Source organism: Lissotriton vulgaris, chromosome 11, assembly GCF_964263255.1.
Source record: "Lissotriton vulgaris chromosome 11, aLisVul1.2, whole genome shotgun sequence".
NCBI lineage: Eukaryota > Metazoa > Chordata > Amphibia > Caudata > Salamandridae > Lissotriton > Lissotriton vulgaris.
Genome location: NC_141699.1, coordinates 254828208 through 254856202, shown reverse-complemented (window position 1 = coordinate 254856202; position 27995 = coordinate 254828208). Strand labels below are relative to the sequence as shown.

The 27995-nt window shown below is 49.0% G+C and overlaps 1 protein-coding gene across 1 annotated transcript in view; it reads right to left on the bottom strand.

Moving 5' to 3' along the window:
- INPP5J (inositol polyphosphate-5-phosphatase J) overlaps window positions 1-27995 on the bottom strand; it is a 182110-nt gene that overhangs the window by 32558 nt on the left and 121557 nt on the right. The window contains exon 8 of the mRNA XM_086943176.1: window positions 8180-8289. Coding sequence (XP_086799302.1) covers window positions 8180-8289 — 110 coding nt within the window. The remainder of the gene's footprint in view (window positions 1-8179; window positions 8290-27995) is intronic.

Genomic DNA, 27995 nt, shown 5'->3' with positions numbered 1-27995 from the left:
ATTCCTTCTTCACTGACACAGTCTTTACTGACTACTGTCCAAGTCCGGGGGTTTTGGCGTGAACTGGTGTCAGCGGCACACCAAAATGTTTGTGAATTGGGAGTACTGAGCAGACCTTTCTTCAGTTTCAGTGGGAGAGTGGCCTAACAGCCCCAATCATGTTACCCAGACATTGGACATGTACTGTCTGTAGCTGAAACAATGAGACTTGGACAATAAAGTGAGAGAAGATTGAGAAAGGCCTACTATTAGCAACTCTATGGGGACATTTTTATCAGAGGGCTGCCGATTAGTCATTCCTGAGCACTGTCATTTGGTGGATGGTGGGGAACGGGTCGGCAAATTCTGTTGTTAAAAGTGACTCAGTTTGTCGGCAAGTTTTTCTCTTTTGTCTGTTCCTGTTAACTACTTCAGGAAGTCTGATGACAACCAGGTGCTTCACTGTGCTCAGGTTCTGGGATACTCCAGCTTGGAGTCAATTCCAGCTGTGAGAGCCATCACCTTGCACAAAGATTGTGTCTGCACTCCAGACTTAAAGTGACATTTGAAAGTGACCCAACCCATTCTGGTTCTAGCATTTTTTAGCCTGCAGAGTTGTTGCACCCTGTAGCTGAACGCTATTACTCTGCGTAGTATTTCGATTTGCTTTAATAGTAAAGTACTTCTACTTTCCTCTGACAAGCAATGAGGTGGATAGTGTGTTAGTACGTCTTTTGGTTGATGATTTATGAGTCTCTACTCTCAAACTATCACTCCAAGAAGCCTTTGGCTGCTCGCCCACACTACCCTGTGAGTTCAGTGTGGAAAGTGTTACTTGGCCCAACACCAGGACACCAAAGGCGAACAACTCCAAACACCATGGTTGTGGCCCAATAGCTCGTACCTTCCCTGTGCCCCAAACGGGGTCTGACACATGACAACTTAGTTGTCTCTTCTCCTACAAATTATCCACTATCAGAATTGCCTAGCTCTCTGCCATCACATCTTCGCTGTCATTGAGTAGAAGAGTTTCTGTATTGCTGTACAGAAATCATATTTTCCAATTCTCAGTATGTTACCACACCCATAGATCCAGGGTATATAGACTGACCTGATACAAGGACTTTTCCACTGTTAAGATTGGCAGAGGCACCCTGGGGCGGAGCTAGCCGGCGTCAATGGTGGACGCGTAAGAGCGAAGCTCCGAGCCAGCGCTGACAACTATCCGACAGAGATCCTGTTAAAGCGGTGATCACCAAGCAATAACGGCGGAAATCGCCGTCTCTGCCCCTAACGGACCTCCGGCTGCAATTTGATCGAGAAACGGGCTTGGGAACCCTCATTTTTCCCCGACTACTCTGCAGGCGCCAGACCAGGCCCGGATCCCCGGCCTTTCCTGGACGGTGGGGCCGAGATACGTCACCCGACGTGCGGCCGCGCTGGGAGGATGACTCGGGGTCTGCCGGGGCTCGGTGGGGGCTGACCTTCCAGCTACCCCTCTCTCCTGGACCACGCACCGGAGGTGCGGCACGAGACATTGGGGGCGACAGGAGCAGCGAGGGAGGCGCCGGTCCAGCTAAGAGGCCGGAGGCGGACCACGTGGCAACTACGGAGCCCCCAGAAGGTACGCTTGTCCCGGGCACTGGATACACAAGCATAGCCTCTGCACAGGGTAGCAGCGCTGCGACTGGGGAGTGAGAGGCTCTCTGAGCACCGGGGCCCCCCCCCACAAGAACTAAGCATTGGCACAGCCCTGGGCCGCACCGGTGGGACCGGGGGGTGAATTACAGGCCGCAACTACCGAGGCCTGCGGACACACGTGGCGCCAGCGGGCCCCGGCAGGACACGCGCCCTACACAGCCTGAACTACCGAACACCTGAACCTACTAGCACCCAGCGAGGAGGCACGCGAAGCGCACTAGTACTCAGTGGGGCCTTCTTCCACGTGGGCCCCGGCCTTCTCTGACAACATAACTATGGGCAAGGGAGACAGAACACAGACGAAACTGTCGTTCGATCAACGACGACATAAGGAGCCAGAACAACCGATTGCCCAGTCTCCGGGTGCGGCTGGTGACCCGGGTCCCTCACTGTGTGCGGAAATAAAAGGGATGCTCACTACCATGGAGAAAGGCCTGCAGGAAGGCATGTCGGCCATTGGCAACAAGATTGATGCGTTGGCGTATCGGATGGATCGCATGACAGAAAGGGTAGACAAGCACGCGGAGCGGCTGGACATGGCGGAGCGCAGATTGACGGAGGCTGAGGGGGCGCAATCAGAGTGGGATGCCGATCGTAAACAATTCGGAAGGCTGCTTCAGGTAATACAGGACAAGTCGGAGGACTTGGAGGCACGCTCTAGGCGCTCCAACATCCGCGTTACGGGAGTGGCCGAGTCGACCCAAACGGGCAAAATGGAACTGTTTGTCGAGAAGCTCCTGAAGACACTACTGGGGGACGACACCTTTTCCCCAATGTTCATAGTTGAGCGCGCCCATCGCACCCTCGGACCAAGGCCTCCCCCGGGTGCCAACCCTAGGCCGATCATAGCGAAGCTGTTAAATTACAGGGACAGGGACACAGCCCTCCGAGCTGCCCGTGAGAAGGGGAAGCTACAGTACGAGGGAATGGACATATCGCTGTACCCCGATTTCACCACGAAAGTACAGGAGGAGAGACGAAGATTTGCCCCGTACAAACAGCAACTTAGAGACCTTGGCTTGGACTACGCCATGTTATACCCAGCGAGGCTGCGCATCAACAGGCAGGGACACTCGCATTTTTTCACTGATCCCAAAGAACTGCAAAAATCACTGAAGGTGTGGATGAAAGAGAACCAGGGGAGCCCGGAGACACGTACGGCGGAGCGGACCAGTAATGAAGACCTTGAGGAACAGGACTGATGAGAAGGGGGGTACACATGGCACCTTAAGGAGAATTGACTGCTTGCGCAACCCCGGACCCCCTCCTTGGATTGGTGAACGACGCCCCCACGGAACAATCTGCTGCAGTCGCTGGACTTTTGTATGCTGTACTGTGGGTGAGATCTACGCATTTTGAGTTGGTATCACTGTGGGGTTGCACTCAAACTACTGTAATCACCCTGAGCAGGGAATGGTTCCCGAATACACAACACAAGGGGGGAACAGAAACACTGGCGGTCGGGAGGGAGGGGAGGCGAGGACTACGACCTTTTGGTAGAATACTGTGTTTACGAGTCACTGCTAAACTCTATAACCGTGGCGCTGGCAAAGGGGCAGTCTATAGACATTGTGCGGAAGTCCCGGAAGGACAGTGGACGATGAAAGGACTGATTAGGCTACCTCTGCCCCAGCGCTTTCAGCAGTAACAGCTCGGATTGAGCCTGTTCGGGGTCTTGTCGCATGGGTTTGACATTGGGTGGGGGGGAGGGGCAGTGGGGCTTCGGTCACACCAGGTTGGGGTTGGTTGACTGTGGGAGGCGGGGGGATGTGAATGTGTTGGGACCAGATATGTTCGGGGGGGGGGGTCTTAGCGTGCTCTGAAATGTTACCTTCCATAGAGGTGTTTGGCAGTAGTTGCATACGACGAATGACAGTACCTATACTTGTAATGCATATGAAGTATTGCTACATTCTGAATGGCTAACGCACCACACGAAGAGTCAATGACTGACACAGAGACCTTTAAGGCATTGACGTGGAACGTGAGGGGATTGAATGACCATCGTAAACTCCGCAAGGTACTGCACTACCTCCAAAGACACCACATAGACCTAGCCCTGCTGCAAGAAACGCACCTACCCAACACCAGTAAGATGCTTACACATAGGGGCCTCCAGGGTAACTCCACTTATGCAGGTTTCACCTCGCATGCTAGGGGTGTTCTCACATGGGTCAACCCAAAATCCAAATTGTCCCTCACACTGTTGAGAGCGGACCCGGAAGGAAGGTTTGTGCTAAGCAAATGTACGGGCAAGGGGCTCAGTCTGCTGATCATGAATGTATACGGCCCGAATTACGACTCCCCGGACTTTTATGCGGCAGTAGCAGAACACTGTACTGAGTGGTCCTCAGATAGTATGCTGTGGGGGGGAGACTTTAACTTCATTTTTAGCCCGGATCTGGACAGGTCGGCGGGTCCACCCTGACGCCCGGCAGCTGCCACGCTGCAAATGCAAGCTGAAATGGTGAGACTGGGACTGGTGGACGTCTGGAGGGAAAGACACCGAGATAGAGGGGGATACACACACTACTCTGCGTACCACAATATACATACTAGAATAGACTATTGGTTGTCCACACTCCCGTTACTAGCGACTGTGAGGGGCTGTAGGGTGCTCCCCCGTACGCTGTCGGACCACTCCCCTATATTGTTGGTACTTAACACTCCCAGGCAGAGGATACCCCCATTCACGTGGCGCTTCCCACCATATTCACTGTTAGACGAGACGTTCAGAGCCGAACTAGGGGAAGAAATAGACATGTTTTTCGATACTAACATAGGCACAGTGGACAGTTTCGGGACGATATGGGAGACTTTTAAGGTCTACGTCAGAGGGATAGTCATGGCTAAACATTCCAGTGTCCTGAAAGCTATTAGACACAGACTGACATACCTTGAGGGGCAAATAGAGTGTGAAAAATTGCATCTAGCGGGCCAAACCCCCGCAGGAGACGGGACTCTGCAGGAGCTCCTGAAAGAGTTTCACGAGGAGGCAGACAGAGAAGTGCGGCACCTAGGAAAGTATGCGACGGCGCGCACTTATGGTGAGGGAGACCGGCCAGGCGCGCTACTAGCCAGGATAATGAAGGGCGCCAGGAGAAGGCAGGTAGTCACAGAAATGCAATCGGCAGGGGGAGCAGTGTTAACAGCGGAGGAGGACATACTCGCGGAATTTAAGGGGTTTTATGCGGAGCTCTACACAAACAAGATCTCCGGGGTAGAGGATCAAATTGACAACTACTTAAGCTATATCAAGATGCCGTTCCTCGAGAACTGGCAGAGGGAATTCTTAATGTCCCCCATTCTCCGGGAGGAGATATCAGACGCTCTGGACGGCATGAGGTCTGAAAGTGCCCCAGGGACTGACGGATTAACTGTGACCTTCGCCAAAGGCGTACAAAGATAAGCTATTGCCCTATCTTTCCGCTCTCTTTGACGAAATCTGTGAGGATGGCGCCATGCCGCCCTCTATGAGAGAGGCTCTTAGTAATAATATTGAAACCGGGCAAACCGCATGACCTTCCAGGCTCATACCGCCCCCTGTCACTTATCAACGTGGATGCCAAACTCTATGCTAAGGTGCTGGCGACCAGATTGGCACTTGTGGCCCCTGAGTTGGTGGCCCCAGAGCAAGCGGGATTTATTCCAGCGCGGAATCTCACATACAACATCCGCACAGTGATGGGAACCATGCAGCATACCAGGCATGACACCAAGGCCATCGCTGTCTTCCTAGACATGGAGAAAGCGTTTGACTCCGTAGAATGGGCATTCATGCGCAGAGTACTTAAGAAGTTGGGGCTTGGAGACCTTTTCCTCCAACTCCTTGGCGCGCTTTACTACAAACCCACTGCCCGAGTTAGACTGGGCGACGCAGTCTCGGAGCCGTTTACCATCAGCAGGGGCACGAGACAGGGATGCCCCCTCTCGCCATTACTTTACGCTCTGGTGGCAGAGCCTCTGGCCTGCCCGATTCGGGAGTACCACTCTTATGAAGCTATCAACTACCCCACCTATAAGATTGGTATATCCACGTACGCGGACGACACTCTGCTATACATCAGAGATCCAGTGAACAATCTCACATCGGTTCTGAGAGAGGTTGTACGTTTTGGAGCGCTCTCGGGGCTGAAAGTCAATTGGTCCAAATCAGTGGCGTTTCCCCTGACCCCTGTCACCGAACCCTTCGAGATGGTATACCCGCTCCAATGGTCTACAGAACCGATAAGGTATCTGGGCATAATGCTACACTCGGATCCCGAAATCATGATGAGGGAAAATTACGGAGTTGCCTATAGCAAACTCGCAGAGGACGTTGAGCTCTGGATTAAGCTTCCGCTGTCATTGATGGGACGAATCGCTTTGATGAAAATGGTGGTCCTGCCACAATTCCTGTTCCTCTTTACCAATATCCCGATTGTCCTCTCTAGAGCCTTCTTCAAAACCTTAGACAAACTTCTCGTGCGACTTGCCTGGGCCGGAAAGCAACCTAGAGTGCAGTGGAAGGTCCTTAAACTGCCGTACGAGCAAGGGGGACTAGCTGCGCCAGATATGGAGCGCTATTATAGGATCGCGCAGACCTCACACCTCCACACCTGGATTCATGGTAATCAGGACATTCCGCATGTGATACTGGAGCGGCTGTTCGCAAACCCAACTCCGCTTCCTGCGACTATCTGCGGCCCTAGGGACCGCAGAGTAGGTACACTGGACTCCCTCCTGTCTACTAACCATGCCTGGCACTCCATACTACAGCGACAAGACAAAGAACTGATGTATGCACCCAATATGCCGATACATTGGGCACTATGGCTCCCCACATTGGCGGAACCTGGTGTACATAGGGCCCTCAGCGAACTGGGCGCAAGCACTCTGGGAGACCTATTTGAGCATGGAAAGGTAAAGACGTGGGACCAGCTGGCACGAGGGAGGGAGCGCCCCTCGTTACTTCAGCGCTTTCAGTATCATAGGGTTCGAAGTGCCCTTCTAGATCTGCTGGGCCCGACATGGAGGAACCCCCTGAAATACCGGAACTGGTATATGTCATAGACACCGAGGCACCGCAGAAGCTGATCTCTAGGCTTTATAAAATAGGGCATGGGCATACGGCACTACAGTACACGAGGGCTCGCTTGGCCTGGCAAACCGACCTGGACACCCAAATAGATGACAGTATGTGGGCGTACTGCTGTGTGGCCTCGAGGCGGATCTGGCTGAACGGGCGACACCGTCTGATCCACTTTAAATTTTTACAGCGAGTGTATCATACGCCGGAAAGGCTGCACAGGTATGGTCTCCGGGACACGCCAGGCTGTGAGAGATGCCACGCTCCAGTTGCGGACTTCCTGCATTTAGCATGGATGTGCCCGGGGGTCCAGAGATTCTGGCACAAGATATTCACTGAAATGAGCATTATTGTGGAAATTGACTTAGACAGGGACCCAGCGCTCGCAGTGCTGGGCTATGCTAAGAATGTGCCTGCACCTGTGAGAAAAATGGTCAGCATGGGCATGCTCCTTGCCAAACGAGTAGACGCCTTACACTGGATGAGGGGCCCTCTTCCGACGCTGAAACGTTGGTCAAACGACATGATGTTCTGTAATACTCAAGCGGAGCTTTACAGTGAGCTGCTTCCACCACGAAGTCGGCCCAAGAACTTCTGGGGGTTATACCAGACCTACTTAACTTCCAGGATAGACGAAGATGACCTGGTAGACAGCTAGGGAAGTCCCTTACAAGGCAGCGCGACTTAGTCCGGTGGGAGTTACAGTTTCCCTGAGAGAGTGTGGACCTCGGAGACATCCCTTGGAGTTACAGAATGTAGCACGCAGCACAAGCCACAGCACGTCAACAGCTTATACACTGCCACACCTGAGGAGCACTGACTGGGGAATAGTTGGGGAGAGGCGGGGTTCTTGGGGTGGGGGGTGAGTTGGGAGAAAATGTTAAAACTATATAGACTTGTTTGTACACACACAAGGCACATCACGCTACTGATAGTATTAGCTTGCCGGAGAGGTCCTGACCACTTGCTTGACATGATGTTTGATTTTTTCCTTTGACTATGCCTAGGAGTCACTGATATGATAACTCGAACTAACGCCGGCCCGAGAAGGGATGTAGGCGAATGGCTAATTGCGCTATGTACTCTGCTGTTTTGTGATAAATAAATAAATTAAAAAAAAAAAAAAGATTGGCAGAGGCTCCCACCGCTCCTGCCTCAATACTGTTAGAAGCCTAGGCAGGAGTCTCTTCTTGAATTACCCTAGAAACAGCCTTGCTTTTGGCACCTAAAGCTCATTTATCTCCACTTGACTTTGACATAGATTCCAAATTGCTAATCAGATCTGATGGCAGCTACTCCCAGTCTCTCCAACACAGAGCATCCTCTTTACTTATTGGCGACTTTCCTGTTCCCCAGGCCCCCGCCCCACCACCCAACTTGTTTAAAACCGAATCTACACATTTGATAAAAAACAAATCTTCACATCTTTACCTTGTATCATAATTGTTGGTGCCAACATCAAACTTGTAGGTGGGTGGAAACTTTAGGGGACCTTCCAAGAATCCCTTTAGAACGTGCTCAGTGCTTTTTGCCATGGTCAGCTGTGGGGACAGAGACAGGGTTAGCATGGGATGCATGCATCAAGACATCTTTCAAAGAGGGAAGGAGGAAGGGTGCCAAACTCGAAGGAGGGGGAAGAAAATATCCATCATCTCATGCTCATTGGCAAGTTTAGGCTACGTGTGGTTTCTCCATAGACAATCACAGAGGATCATAGTTTGGCCATGTCTTTTAATGAGGTTTGCATCACGGATGTCCACATTATCACAGAATATATGATCGTGGCTCCTAGATACAGGACAGAATTGCAACCAGCTACTAAGGCTGGATATAAGGTCTTATTAGTCATAGATCATGCTAGTAAATCTTGTTAATATCTTGTGCCAGTCTTACTGAACATTGTATTGTCTTTATAGGAAAAACAAAATGCCCCCCTGTATATATACATAAGAACAAAAAAGTGATAGGTTGAGTAGATGAATCAATTTCAGTCACTCTTAATTTTTCTGCACTGCATTGAAGCCTATCTCTTATTCTTTCACAAAGCTATTAAATACAAAGACCAACCATATGCAAATCAGCAGAGGTCCTGCCCCAAAGGCCAGTTTCGGCCATTTTGGACATAATAGGTGAGGTGCAAGTTGAGGTAATGGCATAGTAAGCCAGGCCCTATTTGGATTATCGCCATACGTGGGTGCCAGGCCCTAATTGGGGTATCGCCATACGGGGGTCCTGTAGCTCACTGGGCCAACCACCTTGACCATATTAACCTCACATGTAGCATAACTACCCAAATATATACGTCACTGCATTAGTCAAAATGGCTGAAAGAACAGATGTTGCTATAATGTAAAACAGCAAAACAAATAAAAGAACGAATACATAAAAAGTGGAATAGAAAGTTTAGCTAACAGAAGACATGTAGCTTCTTTGAGGACTGTCCCATTTTTGTCTCTTTTGAGGTCACCCAGTATAAGAACCCCCAATGTCCCGATCATGTTTGGTCATGCGTAAGATTTTGTGTCCCATAATATGCGAATCCCCCTACGTGCCTGGCTTTACATGGACTGCACTCGGCAGGAACTGTAACCTGCAAGTCCACCCTTCCTGTTTTTGTAAATTGATTCTCATTCTCTGGTATTTATTAACCAATGAGTTATAAACCCATTTTTCCAACAAAGCATTCGCATTGAACAATTGTTTAACAACTCATTCACATTTTTTGTACCATTGACCCTTTATTTGCGGAGTAAATTGCTGCGAGAAACGTTGGATGATACTATTTGGTTATAAAAATAGTATTCAATTAGTTGTGTTTTTACACACACTGTGTGTTTTCTGTACCCGATGAATAAATAAATACATAATTAACTTCCCTCAGGAGAAGTGATTCCAAAGGCAGGCAAGATTACTATGAGTGGCAAGAAACTGAACTGGGAAAATTGTCTTCTATTGAACATTGTAGAAACTCGCGCAACTCAATGTGATCCGCATAACTAGCTGCTCAAAGATCAGAAGATATTGGAGTTGCAAGAAAGAGTGGAGGCCAAAAGGTGTACAGCAAATCTTCTTTGGCTAGTAGCATTTTTAAAGCAACAGGTTCAGTCTAGCAGCGGATGTGGTGAGAAGATGCTGACAGTGCAACTTAGACTTTGGCTAGAAGAGGTCGGTATTGCCTAATCCTTACTTATTTACAGGATTGCTACAACTGGAACCCTCTCTTCTGAGGTCTTTGCAGTTTCCCAAGATCTCTTTGGATGATTGACATAACTGGGACTGCCCCTTCTGGAGCCTCTGTGGCTTCTCCTTATCTGATTGGAGGACAGCTCAACCAAAAATGTAATGCTGGATATTCAAAGTCAGTTTTAAACTGAAACAGACAAATCAATACTTGCAAAAATCAAAGCATCAAATGGAAAAAAGGGGCAGATTTAGAGTGTGGTTATGGCACCTGACGGAGTTACCGCGCTCCAAATTTAATATCCACATTTTAACATCCCTTATAGTGGCAGGAACTGGGGTTCCGGAAAGTGTGCCATACAGCTCTGTGAACATGACAGAGCCGTACAGCACACTTTCACTTGCTTTAATACATTTTTTTTTAAATCCCAAAGTGGGAATTTCGTTTTGGATTAAATATGGGCACTGTGGGAGTAAGTGAGGAAAGGAATACTGCAATATCATTACACAAATCAATACACAACCAAACCAGACATGTTGGACTCCTGTTTAAAGCAAAGGAAAACCAACCATCACCAACCCATTTCCAACAGTCCTCTCCAAGAGTAGGCTAACCCAGCCTCTACATTCCTTCAAACAACCAAAAGAAACGGAATTCATGGATCTTGTCAAAGCAAGCAGGCCAGCCAATTGCCCTTCTGACCCTTATCCACCACAAATCTTCAAGACAATTCTTTTAACTACCTCTGCTGCCACGCCAGTCAGAAGAATCATCAATAATTCTTTAACTATAGGAATCTTTCCAGGTGGCTTTTAAAAAGGCATACATATTTCCATTATTAAAGAAAACAAACCTGGATCCACATGACCCCAACAACTACAGACCAATTACAACTGGAACTTTCCTAGCCATACATGTACATAGGGGACTTTATATAATACAACTTTATACCTCTTTACTATTTACCATATACATGTATGCATTTCTATATAGTTACATACCTATATATTGATTACTTTATTCCTACAGTAAGAAAAAAAAAACTTCAACTCTCCAATTTACTACACTGTCCCATCCTATACCCCTTTCAATATATCCTCTGCCTCCACTCTCTGACTTGTCCTACTACGATCTCCCTAATAAACCTTTCTAGACTCTTCCCTCCTCTGGCCATCCTTTGACTCATACCAAACCTCATCTTACTACTATGATCTCCCTACTAACCATTCTAGACACTTACCACCTCTACCCCTCCTGTATCCTATTCAATCCAACTAACATACTCACATGGCCACCACTCAAATTTAATAACTTATATGTCTCTATACTAATCCTCCACTAATCCACTTTGGGTCCGGAGTAGCGAGCTACTCTCACAAAAAATTTCTTCAACACCCTGTCAGGGGTAGTAAGCGCTATATACAATTACAGTATCCAGTATTTTTAGATAATACCTAATATTGAGCAGTTGGTTTGTTAATACGCTATACGTTTGCAGATATGGGAACTTGAGACCCAGGAACATAATGTGATTTGTCTAGGACTTGTCTAGGGTCACTGGCTTGCTAAGAATGGTAAAGATTTAGAAAAAAGTTCTACTGAGACTCCGCCCAAAGAGAAACACATGACTGCTGCTTACCCTAAGAGAACAAGTCACATCTTTTTTAAGTGCATGAGGCGGCCCTACAGAGGCGGCTCCTCCATTCTAACGGAAGAGCGTCGCCCCAGTGAAATGCGCCAGAGGCGAAAAATAAAAAAGTTAATGAATCTAATTCATTACAATTTCATTTTTCGTCACCCTGTCCCAAACGGAGTGTCAGGACGGGGGCGGCACTGCTGCTGAATGGCAGGGAGGAGGGTGGGCTACATTTTGGACTTGTCTCTTCAGCCCATTGTCTTTAGACCTCCAGACAGACATGCGCAATTTAAACCTCTCAACCCAACTCTCTTAAGTAAGCGGGACTGAGAGTAAGTGCAGGCATCCAGTGCCCTCTGGAGAGCCGACAGAGTCCACTCACTCCAATCAGGGCTCTGCTCTTATGCGCATGAGAGCAGCGCCAGGTTTGCCTTGGGAGCCTGCCTCGAGAAGAGAAGACGATGGAGAACTTTGCCTTGTTGCAGGAAGGTAAGTGTTTTATTAAATTTATTTTTTATTTTCCCCCACCCGCCTTACCACCCTCGGGACATGCCAGCCGCCACTGCTACCCTAGGGAATACGTGAAATAAGAGTGACATGAAAGAGGCCGGCATAGAACTACATAATAACTATCCTTATACTGGAGACTCATTTGGAGCAGGCGCTCCCGAGCTGACGTCAGCTCGTCCACTAACTGATTGGCTGAGAACAAGAGTATACCGAAGAATGGCGGAACTCAAAAACCAGTCAGGGCGGGTTGGTGAATTAAGCAGCTCCAAGGAAGGAATAAAAACCCTGCTTCCTGTTTCCATAGAAGCATTCTTCCACTGCTGTGGACTGTGGCCAATTCATTTTACACACAAGCACTAAGGGCAATTGCAGCTGCGGGTCCCTGGAGTGGAAAGGGCAGCGCAGAGATCAGATTTGTTCTGGGTGTTGGTCTCTGGTATGTGAAGGTCACCCCTGGGCAGGCAGAGCAAAGAAAAGTCTGAACACTGAGCAGAAATGTGGCACGACGGGGAGGTCACATACTGATTTTAGGGTATCTCCTGTGGCTTAACACTCTTGTCATGCAGGAACACACTCTCACAATCAGATATACCGTTGTACAGGTGGCACTCTGATCCTGTACCTGTGCACAGTGGCAGCTTTAGTCCTGCACAGCTGTTACGGAATATACTCTCATCTTGCAGCTGTGCATAGGACATGTGCTTATCACACACCTCTTCACAGGAGTACACTCTGATCCTACAGCAGTGTGTAGGGCGTGTGCTTAGCCCACAAGTATGTATAGGAGTACAATCTCTTCCTGCAGGTGTGTATAGGGCATGTGCTTATAGCACACTTCTGTACAGGTGTACACTCTGCTCCTGTGTATAGGGGTACTTGCTTATCCCGTACCTCTGTACAGCAGTACACTCTGATCCTGCAGCTGTGTATAGTGTATGTGCTTATCCCGCAAGTATGTAAAGGAGTACACACTAATCCTGCAGCTGTGTATAGGGCATGTGCTTATCACGTACCTCTGTGCAGGAGTACACTCTGATCCTGCAGCTGTGTATAGTGCATGTGCTTATCACGCACCTCTGTACAGGAGTACACTCTGATCCTGCAGCTGGGTATAGTGCATGTGCTTATCACGCACCTCTGTACAGGAGTACACTCTGATCCTGCAGCTGTGCATAGAAGCATGTGCTTATCTGGCAAGTATGTATAGGAGTACACTGTGGTAGTACAGCTGTGCAGGGAGGCATATGCTTATTCCTACAACTCTGTATGCCAATATACCCTGATCCTTCAGCTTTCTACAGGGACCTGTGACCTGACCTCAGGACACCCCCCACACCGCACGGCTCGCCAGCGGTGCCCCTCGCTGCTGCTCGTTCTCCCTGCTCCGCCTCACAGCCTGTATTTCGTGCTCACTGTATTTTCCCTGTTATTGTGTGCTGAACTTCTGCCTGTGTATTTTTTCCTGTGCTTTTAACTTTTGCCTTTATTTACTTTGCTTATATTAGCGTGCCTCGCTATTTCCTCGGGTGGGTAAACAACCTTTACAACAAAACTTTTACAACTTCCCCACTTACCAGCACTTCTTGATTTATTGAACAGCGCTTCACGCTGCAACGACTCGGTTCCTGTTCCTGGGCAGCCATTCTCGAGGGCGCGGCGCGTGATTGATACACGCCCCCTCGGTTGGCCACGCCCCCTCGCTGATGGTATAAATAGTGCGCGTCAACGCTAGGCGCCGCACTAACGCTAGGACTCCTGAGGCGGAAGCCGGGAGCAAGAGAAACGCGGTTTTTTTAAAAACCCTTTTAAAATCTTATTGTAATACTTTGCTCACTTCCCCACTTACCAGCACTTCTTGATTTATTGAACAGCGCTTCACGCTGCAACGACTCGGTTCCTGGTCCTGGGCAGCCATTCTCGAGGGCGCGGCGCGTGATTGATACACGCCCCCTCGGTTGGCCACGCCCCCTCGCTGATGGTATAAATAGTGCGCGTCAACGCTAGGCGCCGCACTAACGCTAGGACTCCTGAGGCGGAAGCCGGGAGCAAGAGAAACGCGGTTTTTTTAAAAACCCTTTTAAAATCTTATTGTAATACTTTGCTCACTTCCCCACTTACCAGCACTTCTTGATTTATTGAACAGCGCTTCACGCTGCAACGACTCGGTTCCTGTTCCTGGGCAGCCATTCTCGAGGGCGCGGCGCGTGATTGATACACGCCCCCTCGGTTGGCCACGCCCCCTCGCTGATGGTATAAATAGTGCGCGTCAACGCTAGGCGCCGCACTAACGCTAGGACTCCTGAGGCGGAAGCCGGGAGCAAGAGAAACGCGTTTTTTTTAAAAACCCTTTTAAAATCTTATTGTAATACTTTGCTCACTTCCCCACTTACCAGCACTTCTTGATTTATTGAACAGCGCTTCACGCTGCAACGACTCGGTTCCTGTTCCTGGGCAGCCATTCTCGAGGGCGCGGCGCGTGATTGATACACGCCCCCTCGGTTGGCCACACCCCCCCCACTTCCCGTCTGGCTGCCATAAATCATGTGTCTTGGTAGGAAGCGCAGCGGACGAGCGCAGCGGGCGCGTCGATTGCGCGCCGAAGGCGCGCCTAAGGCAAGCCCGTCTGCGCCCGTCCGCGACAGGCCGGGACTAGGGGCGCTCCACTCTGTCCCTTTCATCACCTACTCCCCGGACCAACTTCGTAGCTACCAGGGCCCCTGGCCCATCTCGGCCACAACCGGCTCCCTCATCACCACTCTTGGTATAGCACTCCCTACCCCTCTCCCTCACTCCCCTCCCACAGTCTCCTCTTCTCCCACTAATGGTGGAACTGCCACTCCCTCTATTCCTAAAAACCTCACAGTCTTCTACCTCAACACTCGCTCGGCGGTCGCCCATGCGCACGAACTTTCGGTTCTGCTGGACCTTCACACCCCCCGACCTCCTCTTCTTAACTGAGACCTGGTTCCGCGACGACTCCCTCCCCGCACTTCTTTCCACCTTACCGGACTCCTACTACGCCCTCAGGGCTGATCGTCCATCAGGCAGAGCCGGGGGCGGCGTGGCGGTCGTCGCTCGTACCGATCTCCCCTTTCAAATCCTATCCCTACCTACCATTGCCACCACCGAATCCCTAGTGATCCGCACACTCTCTACTTCCCCCCCCCTAACCTGCTTCCTCACTTATCGTCCCCCCCAGTCTCCCATACAGTTCCTCCCCGACTTTCTGGAGGTCCTGGCCACTATCACTGTCAACAATTCTTCTATTTTACTCCTTGGCGACTTTAATTTCTGGCCCTCCGATCCTGCCGAATGCCCTTCCTCGAAGGAATTCTCTGAAACCCTTCACTCGCTCAACTTCACATCCCATGTCCACTCTCCTACCCACACTAAAGGCCATCGGCTTGACCAGATCTGGTCCCTGAACTGCCCTGTGGAATCACTTTCTATCTCCCCCTGCCCGTGGTCTGACCATCACTTAATCTCCTTTCTCCTTCCCATTCTTCCTCCAGCTAAGACCCTCCGACCCAAAAACACCTGGGTCCGATCATGGAGTCGCGTCAATCTTGAAAATTTCTCCTCCCTCTTGACTAACTCTCTTCCTGCTCTTCAGGGTCTCACCACTGCTTCCCAGGTTGATTCCATAAATCTATGGCTCACTCACAGCTGCGACTCTGTTGCCCCGCTCAAACGCATAACCTCCAAACGCGACAAAGATGCCAATCGGTGGTTTAATAACGAGCTTAAAACCACCAAATTAACTGTCCGTCGCGCAGAGCGGGCCTGGAGAAGAAACTATTGCCCCGCTCTAAAACTGGAATACATCAACATCTTGAACCAGTATAAAAAAGCCATCCTGGAGGCCAAAACATCTTACTTCTCTTCGAAAATTCTAGCAGCAGAGAACCAGTCCAAAGAGATTTTTTCCATCGTTCACAACCTGGCGTTCTCGGACAGAACTACTCTCAAACCAGCCCCATCCGAAGACCTTTGCCTCTCTCTTAATGATTATTTTATTCAGAAAATTACCACCATTAAGGCCAACATCCCCCTTCCCTCCCCGTCTTTTGTTGACCCTCAATGTCCCCTCCCAAAAGGTGCTCTAACCTCCTTTCCCCCGATCACTCGGGAAAATCTGACCTCTGTAGTGCCACTGATCAAATCCGGCTCTCCACTTGATCCCTGCCCTGCCCACATTCTCCGCCACGTCTTTGTCTCTTGTCCAGACCCTCCCCTCCATCTCCTAAACAGCTCCCTCTCTCAAGGCATAGTCCCCAACTCTATGAAATCCGCGGTCATTGTGCCCATTCTGAAGAAACCGGGGGCAGATCCTTCTGTCCCGGCCAATTTCCGCCCCATCTCCCTCCTGCCTTTCCTGGCCAAGGTGCTCGAGCGCCATGTCACCTGCGCTCTGAGTTCCTTTGTGGAGAAACACGGTGCCCTTGCCCCCCGTCAAGCCGGTTTTCGCCCCGCACACTCCACGGAGTCTGTTGTTATGTCGGTCCTTGACACCCTCAGGGAGGGTATGGACACCAATCAGCACCAGGCGCTTGTGCTCCTCGATCTCTCAGCCGCCTTCGATACGGTGGACCATAACATCTTACTCACCCGTATCGCGGCGGCGGGGATCGGGGGGAGTGCCCTGGTCTGGTCGTCCTCCTTCTTGAGTGACCGTACCCAGGCTGTCCGCCTGGGTGACTACACAGCGGACACCCGAAGAGTTCAGTGCGGGGTTCCCCAGGGTTCCTCTCTCTCTCCCCTCCTCTTCAATCTGTATATTGCCCCTCTTATTTTCTCTCTTCAACAGATGGAGGTCACCGTATTTAATTATGCGGATGACCTCCAGCTGGTCTTCAATCTTTCTTCTCCTTCCGCCATACTAAATTTTCAAACTGTTATGCTTCATATCAGGGACTGGATGAACCACAACCACCTTAAACTCAACCCCGATAAAACAGAACTGGTGTTGACGGGTGGTTCATCCAGCCCCTGGTCCCCTCTCTTCTGGCCCCCCTCTCTTGGTCCCTCTCCCGTTCCCTCTCCCTCAGTCAAAACCTTAGGCATTAAACTCAACTCGCAACTCACCCTTCACTCCCAGGTTAGCTCTGTGGTATCTTCTTCCTTTCTCTCACTGCGCACAATTCGCAGGGTGTCCCGATTTTTCACTTTCTCCGCACTAAAACTCATTATCCTGGCCATGGTGGTGTCCCGCCTGGACTACGGGAACGCCCTGTATGCCGGTATTCCCGCATACAGTCTGCGTCGCCTTCAACAAATACAAAACCAGGCGGCCCGCCTGGCCTTCAATCTTCCCAAATTCCACCACTCTACCCCTCTCCTGAAACAACTGCACTGGCTCCCCTTGCGAGCTAGAATTCAATTCAAGCTCGCATGCACTACCTTCCTGGCCCGCTCCAGTTCGGCGCCAGCTTTCATCTCCTCGGAGATCGTCCCTTATGTCCCTACTAGGGCTCTACGATCCTCCACCCAGTCCCTCCTTACCATCCCACGTTTCCGGAGAAAGAAGTGGGGTGGTTCTAAATTTGCTGTCCTCGCCCCTACCCTCTGGAATTCCCTTCCCCTTGAACTTCGCTCCATCCCCCTCTATTCACAATTCCGCAAAAACCTCAAAACCCATCTTTTTACTAAATCCTTTGACTAACTGCCCGTTTTGACCTCCCTACCTCCACCCTCAGTCCCCGTTAGCAATAGCGCCAAGAAGCCGCTGGCGTACGTGCGCTTAAGAAGAACTTTTAAACTCAAACTCAAACTCAACGCACTACCATTACGACGCAACTTTTACAACGCAAACCATTACAACGCATTGCGCTGGGGGGCGCTCTAGGATAGGGAATAGGTTTAATGTACTATCCAACACCTTCCCTACTATCCATGGGGACTGGAGATAGGAATAGTAAATTAAACTATTCACTATCCAGCGCCCGAAAGCACTATGCGTTGTAAAGGCATGCGTTGTAAAGGCATGCGTGGTAAAAGCATGCGTTGTAACTTCATACATTAGTGGAGAAGTGTGGCTCAATGATTGGAGCTGGAGACCCTGATGCAGAAACCTACCCTGGGACCAGGGTTCAATTCCCCGCCCCGGAGGGTCTTGGGCTCAAAATTCCACGGACCTGATAATTCTAGCCTCGGTGCCTAATCCAATCATGGAGTCCCACTCTGCAACTCTGGGCAATAGCTTGCTTAATCTCCACAACGGCCCCCATAACGCTAAAAGGATGCCTGGCCTCCACCTTGGGGGTGCCCTGGAGTGGACGCCTCACAGGGAAAGCCAGGATGGGTTCCACAGCGGTATTCGTACAATCGCCTTGAGACCCTTGCGGGTGAGTAGTGCGCTATACAAGTATCAATTTTACATCCCCTCGGGTGCCGCCACCCGCTCCCCGCTTCCCGCCGCTGCCCCATCGCAGCCCCACCCCCTTTCTTTTTTCTGTACCCGATTGGCCCCCCCGCTCCCGCCTCCCAGCTGCTCCGCCCTCCCACTTTGCCTCATATGGAGCCCACGCATACGCGCAGTGTTCACGCGCAGTGTTCACGCGCAGCGGGCGCGCCGATTGTGCGCCGAAGGCACGCCAAAGGCAAGCCCGTCTGCGCCTGGACCGCGCCCAGCGCCAGGACCCCTGGCCCCCGAGGAGGCCAGCCCACGCGACGGACCTACGACGCCACCACCCTCACCGCACTCAACCCCGGCCGGAACCCAGCCTGCCACCAAGCCACCCCGAAACGCAACCACGGACCCTTCACCTGCCAAGCCTGCAAGTTCACCTGCATCCGGACCTGCACTGCACCCGACAAGCCGAGCACCAGCAGCAACCACCTCAAGTGCATCCTGCTCAACACCCGCTCCATCCACAGACACGCCGTCGAACTACGGAACCTGCTCAACACAACTTCACCAGACATCGCCTTCCTTACAGAAACCTGGATGAACGCCTCCTCAGCGCCTGACATCGCCATAGCCATCCCGGACGGATACAAGATCACCCGGAAGGACCGCGTCAACCAGACTGGAGGAGGCATCGCCATCCTACACAAGAACACCATCCACATCACGACCAACCCCGACGACACCTTCACCGCCGCCGAACACCTCCACTTCCAGATACACACCGACCCCAAGACCACCCTCAGAGGCACCCTCATCTACAGACCCCTGGGACCACGCACACAATTCAGCGAAGACATCGCAGACTTCATCAGCCCGTAAGCCCTCCCCTCCGCTGACTACATCCTCCTTGGGGACCTCAACTTCCACCTGGAGAACAACAAGGACAGTAACACCACCACCCTACTGGACAACCTCGCCAACCTCGGACTCAAACAACTGGTGAACACCCCCACCCACTACGCCGGCCACACCCTTGACCCCGTCTTCTCCTCCAGCAAGCACATCTCCTTCAGCCACTCCACCGGACTCCACTGGACTGACCACAGCTGCATCCACTTCAGCTTCAGAAGATCCACGACCCACCACCACCCGCAACCGATTCCTCGCAGGAGCTGGAGCAAGATCACCACCGAGCAGCTCACCACCTCCCTCTGCCAGAACCCTCCCACCAGCACAACGGACCCTAACGAAGCAGCCAGCAACCTCACACAGTGGCTCACCAACTGCGCAAATGATCTCGCACCACTGAAGAACCCTCCCAACAGACCCGGCAGCAAAAAAGCCTCCTGGTTCACCGACGAACTCAAGAACTCCAAGAAGAACTGCCGCACCCTCGAGAAAGCCTGGCGCCACGACCAGTCCACAGACAACATGACTGCCCTCAAGCACGCCACCCGCAAACACCACCAGCTGATCCGCACCACCAAGAAGATAGCATTCACAGAACGACTGGACAACAACGCCCACAACAGCAAGGAACTCTTCAGCATCGTCAAAGAGTTCTCCAACCCCAGCGCCGGAAACAACAACATTACCCCCTCGCAAGACCTCTGCGACTCACTCGCCTTATTCTTCCACCGCAAGATCGCCGATATACACAACAGCTTCGGCACACCTACCTCGCACCCTACCACCGAACCAGTGCCCCCCACCACCACCCTCTGCGCCTGGACCCCGGTCAGCACCGAAGACACCACCAGCACGATGAACACCATCCACGCCGGATCACCAACCGACCCCTGCATCCACCACGTCTTCAACAAGGCCGACTCCACCATCGCACCCCAACTCAGGGACATCATCAACACCTCCTTCAACACCGCCACCTTCCCGGAGATGTGGAAGCACGCCGAACTCAGCGCCCTCCTGAAGAAACTAACAGCGGACCCCACCGACCTCAAGAACTACCGCCCCACCTCGGTCCTCCCTTTTCCTGCCAAAGCCATCGAGAAGACCGTCAACAGACAGCTTGCCGCCTTCCTCGAGACAAACGGATCCCTCGACCCCTCGCAGTCCAGGTTCCGAGCCAACCACAGCACCGAGACCGCCCTCATCGCAGCCACTGACGACATCAGAGCCCTGCTCGACAACGGGGAAACAGCGGCCCTCATCCTCCTGGACCTCTCTGCAGCATTCAACACTGTCTGCCACCACACCCTAGTGCAGCATCTCAACAACATCGGAATCCAAGAGAAGGCACTGGAGTGGATCATCTCGTTCCTCGCCGGTAGAACCCAGAGAGTCCGCCTCCCCCCGTTCAGATCCTAAGCCACCGAAGTCATCTGCGGCGTACCACAAGGATCATCACTCAGCCCAACCCTCTTCAACGTCTACATGAGCCCTCTCGCAGCCATCGCTCGCAAACACAACCTCAACATCATCTCCTACGTCGACGACACCCAGCTGATCATCTCCCTCACCAACGACCCCACCACCGCCAGAACCAGCCTGCACGATGGAATGAAAGACGTTGCCGAATGGATGACGAACAGCCGCCTGAAACTGAACTCAGAAAAGACGGAAGTCCTCATCCTAGGAACATCGCCCTCCGCCTGGGATGACTCCTGGTGGCCCCCTGCCCTGAGCACCACTCCCAAGCCAACGGACCAGGCACGCAACCTGGGCTTCATCCTGGACCCCTGTTATGGCAGAGTTTTTGGCTTTACTTAGAAGTGATATAGATCATTAATCTTGCTCGCATCTAGTATAGGTATTCTTAGCCTGTGTTGGCCCTTTTAAGCCCTTTTTCCAGACCTAGAAGAGGATAGCTGCTTAATATGCCTTTATTCTTGACTTTAACCTGTCTATTGCCTATTGGCTTTGACATATTAGACATATTGGTATGGTTTATGTAGGTATTCTGACAGAGCTAAGGAGCATTTCACCCCTTTCAGGCCTAAAGCTAGAGAGACTCCATCTTGATGGAAGCAGAGAGGCTTTTTAGGGCAAAGGCAATGTTTTCAGTTAAGGCTGTTGTGCTAGAGGGAAAATCCAGTTAGGACTGCTTCTTATCCGAGAAATGTGTTTTTCTCTTGGGCCCAGACGTAACATGCAGAGGCGCACTGCGGTTGCGTGGAAGCCTGGGAGCTGGCACAGGAATTCGGTAGGAGACAGCCCTCCTGTGGAAATTTCCATGAGGGGAGAGGAATCCATATTAGCGAGCTACAGGAGAGGAGGAGTGTTCATTCCAGCTTGTGTGCAGTTCACCGTGGTGCTCAGACCAGCTTGGAGCACAGGACTGCAGGGAGCCCAGAACAGCTTGGAGCTCCGAATAGCTTGCAGAGAGAGAGAGGATGTCTGCTGGGAGCTGCAGAATAGAGTGCAGTTCTTGAATGGAGAAAGAAGGCAGACGACTACTGAAGATGAGGAGAGAGAAAGCAGTGAAGGCTGTCAGCTGGAGCAACTGAACCAGAGGCGTGGTGATGTGGTGAAGGAGGGAGAGACAGAGAGAGCCCTAATCCCACCAGAGGCAGAGAGAGAGCCCTAATCCCACCAGAGGCAGAGAGAGAAATCTTCCTTCTAATAGGTGAGGTAGTCTGAATTAGTTACATTTACACTTTCTAATCTTTTCCCTTTCAGTGGAGTGTTCCTGTTATGTTTAATCCTTCTCTTTCAAGCGGTGTGTTCTACCTATAGTCTTTGTCAGTTACATATCTGTATATGTGTATTTTATTAGTGTAATAATAAACATCCCCATAACTACAGTGCTTGAGTTCTTTCATGATAAAGTTATCCTGGCTTCAAGCCAGTTGCTGTTGAGCCACTGATGGATCAAAAAGGGGGGTAGGAGCGCTTAAATCAAGAGACAACTCAGTCAACTGGTGTGTAGCCCCTATTCTTGTTCACTGAAGGTAAATGTAGCTCCTAGGTGAATGCTAGGCACGTGAATGGATGAGTAATCCCAATCAGGTAAGTGGTGATCACATAAATAGGGAGTGAGTGGACCTTTGATGCCAAGAGCAGGTAATACACAATAATCTGGAACCACATTCAAAGTCATTATTGTAGTTTCATCCCGAGTAGACAGCTGAGATAATATCCCAATATATGTATATATATATGTATAGGTGTTCATAGGAATGTGGTCGTCGTTGATATGCGGCGTTAATGAGAGCACTGGGGGGTCGAACCAGTGTGTATACCCACAGGATTGTGGCTTGAGTAAATGAGAGCACTAGGTGGTTGAACTAGTGTGTAAGTTTCGCAGGATCGCGAACGGTTTGGAAAAGGGAGCATTGGGTTCTGCAGGCCCGTGTGTAGACGCACCAGATTGTGTGTCAGATCTGCCCTAGGGTAGAACGGTCTGGGTCAGGGTGGCCGCGAGACCAACTGATGTAAATAAGTGTGGTGTAGGGTATGGATATCCCTAGTAATCAGTGAGTATTCTTAGTATCCCTATAGATTTAGTGGTGTTTTTGATAATATGAGCTTGTATATTGCGAGTTCCCCATCCTCAGGTAGGTACCAGGTGCCTGGATAGGTGGTCCTGAGGACGGAAGGTGAGTACGTTTTGGCTGGGTCACAGGGCCCCTGGGGGCTGATCCCACCTACTCAGAAAATCCAGCCATTACATTTTGGCGTAGTCGGACAGTTTACGAAGCCTGTGTGCCTGGCCATGTGTTTAGAGAGTTGCCCATGTGTTCTGAGGGAGTGCCCTGAACGCTAGTTCCATCTGGCGTAATGTTGCAGTTTATGTAGCCTGTTAGACCTATTGGCTTGAACAGTTGCAGCGTGAGGAGATTGTATTACATCATGGCATTTGGTTTATTCAGGGTGGAAGGAATGGTTTTCATCTTGGTGTTTAAACTGTCAGAGTTGAAGGATGGCATTACATGAGGAAGCCAGTTACATTTTTGTGATGGTCCAATTGTATAAATGTGTGTAAAAAGTGCTTTTAAATTGCCCATTAAATTGCTTGCTGCATCTGCTTATGCTGTGCAATGTGAAATGTGTTCATTTTAATATGATCTGTGGAGTTTTTAGAATATAGCTCCTTGTAAATATGACTTGTGAATAGCGCCATTTTATTGTGGCTTATGAGGTGCATGTTCTCATGTTAATCTGCTGTGTTGCTTGTGAATGGTGCTTTGAATATATTCCTTGTGAAAAGCGTGTCATTTTTTGAGTTTGTTTCCTGTCTTGTAAATATGGCTTTAGAATAGCGCCATTTTAATGTGGTTTGTGAGGTGCATGTTCTTATGTTAATTTGCTGTGTTCCTTGTGCATTGCGCCTTGGAAATGTTGTTTGTGAAAGGCTTGTCTTGTAAATATGGCTTGTGAATAGCGCCATGTGGTCATGGCTTGGACAGGGCATGTTCTCATTACGTTTGGCAGGAGAGAGCTGGATCTCTCTCGGGTGCTTGGGGATAACGTTTTTGAAAATATGTGTACGTGTTAGCTGTGAACGTGAAGAAATGTGATCATGATTTTCCCATGTATAAATGGACGTTGGGAAATGTTTCTATTTGAGCTGCCAAAGGGTTAATATCTTGAGTTGAGATGGCAGCCTTTATTTTTTACATGCTGTCAACATGCATGGTTATCTGACCTGACTATAAAAGTCAGTGAATTATTTTAAGGATTTTTGATGGTTTGATTTTGACTTTTTTTTTTTTTTTGATTCCTTGGTCAGCCTATGTGCTTTGTCAGTTTCTTGACGGAAAGGTAACATCTTGTGTTTTGAGAAGGGTTCTGTTCATTTCACATTCCTTTTGAAATGCGTCTACGAATTTGTGTGGGTTCACCTTGGAACTGAAGTGGTTATAAATCAACCAGTCTGTTTACGGAGAAAGCTGTGTTCTTTTAAAATGAGTGAAATGTTAAAAAGATAGCCCGTTAGAGTGCACGCTACGAGCTGTTTTCATTAATAATTTCTGTGAGGGGTTTCCATCTAGACAGGAATGTGTTGGTTTAAGAATAATAAATCTTGCCCGATAGTGCATGATAACATGTGCTTTTAATTAGTGGAATGCAACCATATGCCTTTGAAAGAGGGAAAAATGTAAATGAAAATGTATGCTTTTATAAATGTGAACTTAAATACAATGTTGAAATGTATCTGCATTTTATGTTGTTTTACAAATTATTTCTCTTTGACAAATGGACCATGTTAATTCGTTTCTCAAATGCAGCATGTATAATATTGTATGCCTAAAGTAGTTGCCCCTTTCTAAATAAGTGCTCATATTTTAAATGTCTTGCCTTTAGTTGAGTTAGTTGGACAAACGTCTTTTTAAAAAAAAACTGGAGCTTTTTTAATTGGCAATACACTGTAACAGAATTGTTTTTGTTAAATTCGAGCTTCCGTTAATTACAAAATAAGGCATGTGAAATTTGTTTTTCGACCTTGGCAGACCAGCTGGTCTGTGCAGACGAGCTTTTTCATTCTGCAAGTTTCGATCACGTCCCAGTGTGTTATGATTGGCTACAGTTCAATTTTCTTCCGCGCACGGCTTGTTTATTTAAGGGCGGGGTGGCCTGGCTCTTCCCTTGGAGTTAGTTAGTTTGATGGGCCTGGGCGGACTTCTCTGACCAGGGAAAATGGGAGGCTTGCAGTGCCCTGCTGATGCTGTCATCATTTGGCGGTGTTCCACTTTTTTTTTCACACTGTAGCATGGCTCTTGCCCAGAAGGGTGGGACTGGCTTAGTTAGGATTAGGGTATGTTAGGCCCCACTCAATGTTACTAAAAGTTAAATTTTGAATGTTTTTAATTAATTAGGATATTTTCTTTTCAATAATGAAAGGCACCCGGGGTGCTTTTTAAATGGAAAATTTTATTTTACAAGAATAATGATACTTGTTCTCTTGTTTTTTAGGATGGCTGTGGTTGTGGTTTTGTGTGGGCCCGTCCCCCTTTCCACTTCCTTTTATTATTTTAGCTTTTTACTTTCATGTTCTTATTTTAGTTTATTGTTTTTGGATGATGGAACCAGACCAGACCAGACCAGACCGGGTGATGGATGGCCGCATTGGAGGATGCAGGGTGGTGGCCTACACTGAAGAATTTGGACATTGAATAATCCCTTGGACAATCAGGCCCCACTTTTAAAGAACAAAAAAAGTAGAAAAATGTTTTATTTGTAACAGTATTATAAAAGAATTTGGACATTGAATAATCCCTTGGACAAGCAGGCCCCACTTTTAAAAAGAAATGAAACCCAAACATGTTTTATTTGTTACAGGATTATATAAGTACTTGATGCGTAATCCCTTGGACAAGCAGGCCCCACTTTTGAAGCAAAAACATGTCACCTATTATAGTTTTTCTGTTTTCTTCAACACAAGTTTTTCCCAAATGAAGGACTTTTTTGAATGATGGCGCACACATGTGCTCCACTGTGTGATTTAAGCTTGATGTTACACTAGTTATCTTGTAGACTGGGGTTGTAGTTTTTTTTACTGTTCTTGCATTTTCACCTTGATTGATCAAAGGGTGGTTACCTTAACATTTGGATTGTTCTGGGTGGTGTGTCTTTTAGTATGATTATGTGTTAATGTTTATCCAGACCTTGCAACAGTTTGTCATGTTTATTTCCCAGATTTCACTTTAAATTGACTAATGTCAGCAGGTAGGCCTCATTTAGGCCTATTGTTATTTTCATCTCACATATTAGCCCCTACACCAATAGTTTCATGATTCATCATTAGCTTAACTTGCCTATAGTACGTAAGGCTCATTTAGGCCCTTTCTTGTTCTTTCATTAGAAGTTGTAACACATTTAGTCTTAAGTTGTCCGAAGTAGGCCCCATTTAGGCCCCTTGCTGTTTTCATTCAACACATAAGCCCCTACATCACTAGATTTCACCAGTTATCATTAGAAGTTGAGGAACATTTAGTTTGAGGATGCTTTGGTTAGTTTCTTTTGTTATCAGATCCAATCTCAGATATGTTTCAGCATTCAAGTCAAGGGTGCTTTGATTTGTTTTTAGGTTTCTATTCCCTACAATTGAGTTCCAGGTGGAATTTCCTTAAGTTGTCATTGTTTTTAGGGAGTTTTTTAGGTTTTGATTTGTTGATAGATTATGTTGATGTTTGTTTAGATGGTTGTTGTTGTTTATAAGATGCTCGCAAGATAAGGATCTAAGGGTGGAATGTTATGGCAGAGTTTTTGGCTTTACTTAGAAGTGATATAGATCATTAATCTTGCTCGCATCTAGTATAGGTATTCTTAGCCTGTGTTGGCCCTTTTAAGCCCTTTTTCCAGACCTAGAAGAGGATAGCTGCTTAATATGCCTTTATTCTTGACTTTAACCTGCCTATTGCCTATTGGCTTTGACATATTAGACATATTGGTATGGTTTATGTAGGTATTCTGACAGAGCTAAGGAGCATTTCACCCCTTTCAGGCCTAAAGCTAGAGAGACTCCATCTTGATGGAAGCAGAGAGGCTTTTTAGGGCAAAGGCAATGTTTTCAGTTAAGGCTGTTGTGCTAGAGGGAAAATCCAGTTAGGACTGCTTCTTATCCGAGAAATGTGTTTTTCTCTTGGGCCCAGACGTAACATGCAGAGGCGCACTGCGGTTGCGTGGAAGCCTGGGAGCTGGCACAGGAATTCGGTAGGAGACAGCCCTCCTGTGGAAATTTCCATGAGGGGAGAGGAATCCATATTAGCGAGCTACAGGAGAGGAGGAGTGTTCATTCCAGCTTGTGTGCAGTTCAGCGTGGTGCTCAGACCAGCTTGGAGCACAGGACTGCAGGGAGCCCAGAACAGCTTGGAGCTCCGAATAGCTTGCAGAGAGAGAGAGGATGTCTGCTGGGAGCTGCAGAATAGAGTGCAGTTCTTGAATGGAGAAAGAAGGCAGACGACTACTGAAGATGAGGAGAGAGAAAGCAGTGAAGGCTGTCAGCTGGAGCAACTGAACCAGAGGCGTGGTGATGTGGTGAAGGAGGGAGAGACAGAGAGAGCCCTAATCCCACCAGAGGCAGAGAGAGAGCCCTAATCCCACCAGAGGCAGAGAGAGAAATCTTCCTTCTAATAGGTGAGGTAGTCTGAATTAGTTACATTTACACTTTCTAATCTTTTCCCTTTCAGTGGAGTGTTCCTGTTATGTTTAATCCTTCTCTTTCAAGCGGTGTGTTCTACCTATAGTCTTTGTCAGTTACATATCTGTATATGTGTATTTTATTAGTGTAATAATAAACATCCCCATAACTACAGTGCTTGAGTTCTTTCATGATAAAGTTATCCTGGCTTCAAGCCAGTTGCTGTTGAGCCACTGATGGATCAAAAAGGGGGGTAGGAGCGCTTAAATCAAGAGACAACTCAGTCAACTGGTGTGTAGCCCCTATTCTTGTTCACTGAAGGTAAATGTAGCTCCTAGGTGAATGCTAGGCACGTGAATGGATGAGTAATCCCAATCAGGTAAGTGGTGATCACATAAATAGGGAGTGAGTGGACCTTTGATGCCAAGAGCAGGTAATACACAATAATCTGGAACCACATTCAAAGTCATTATTGTAGTTTCATCCCGAGTAGACAGCTGAGATAATATCCCAATATATGTATATATA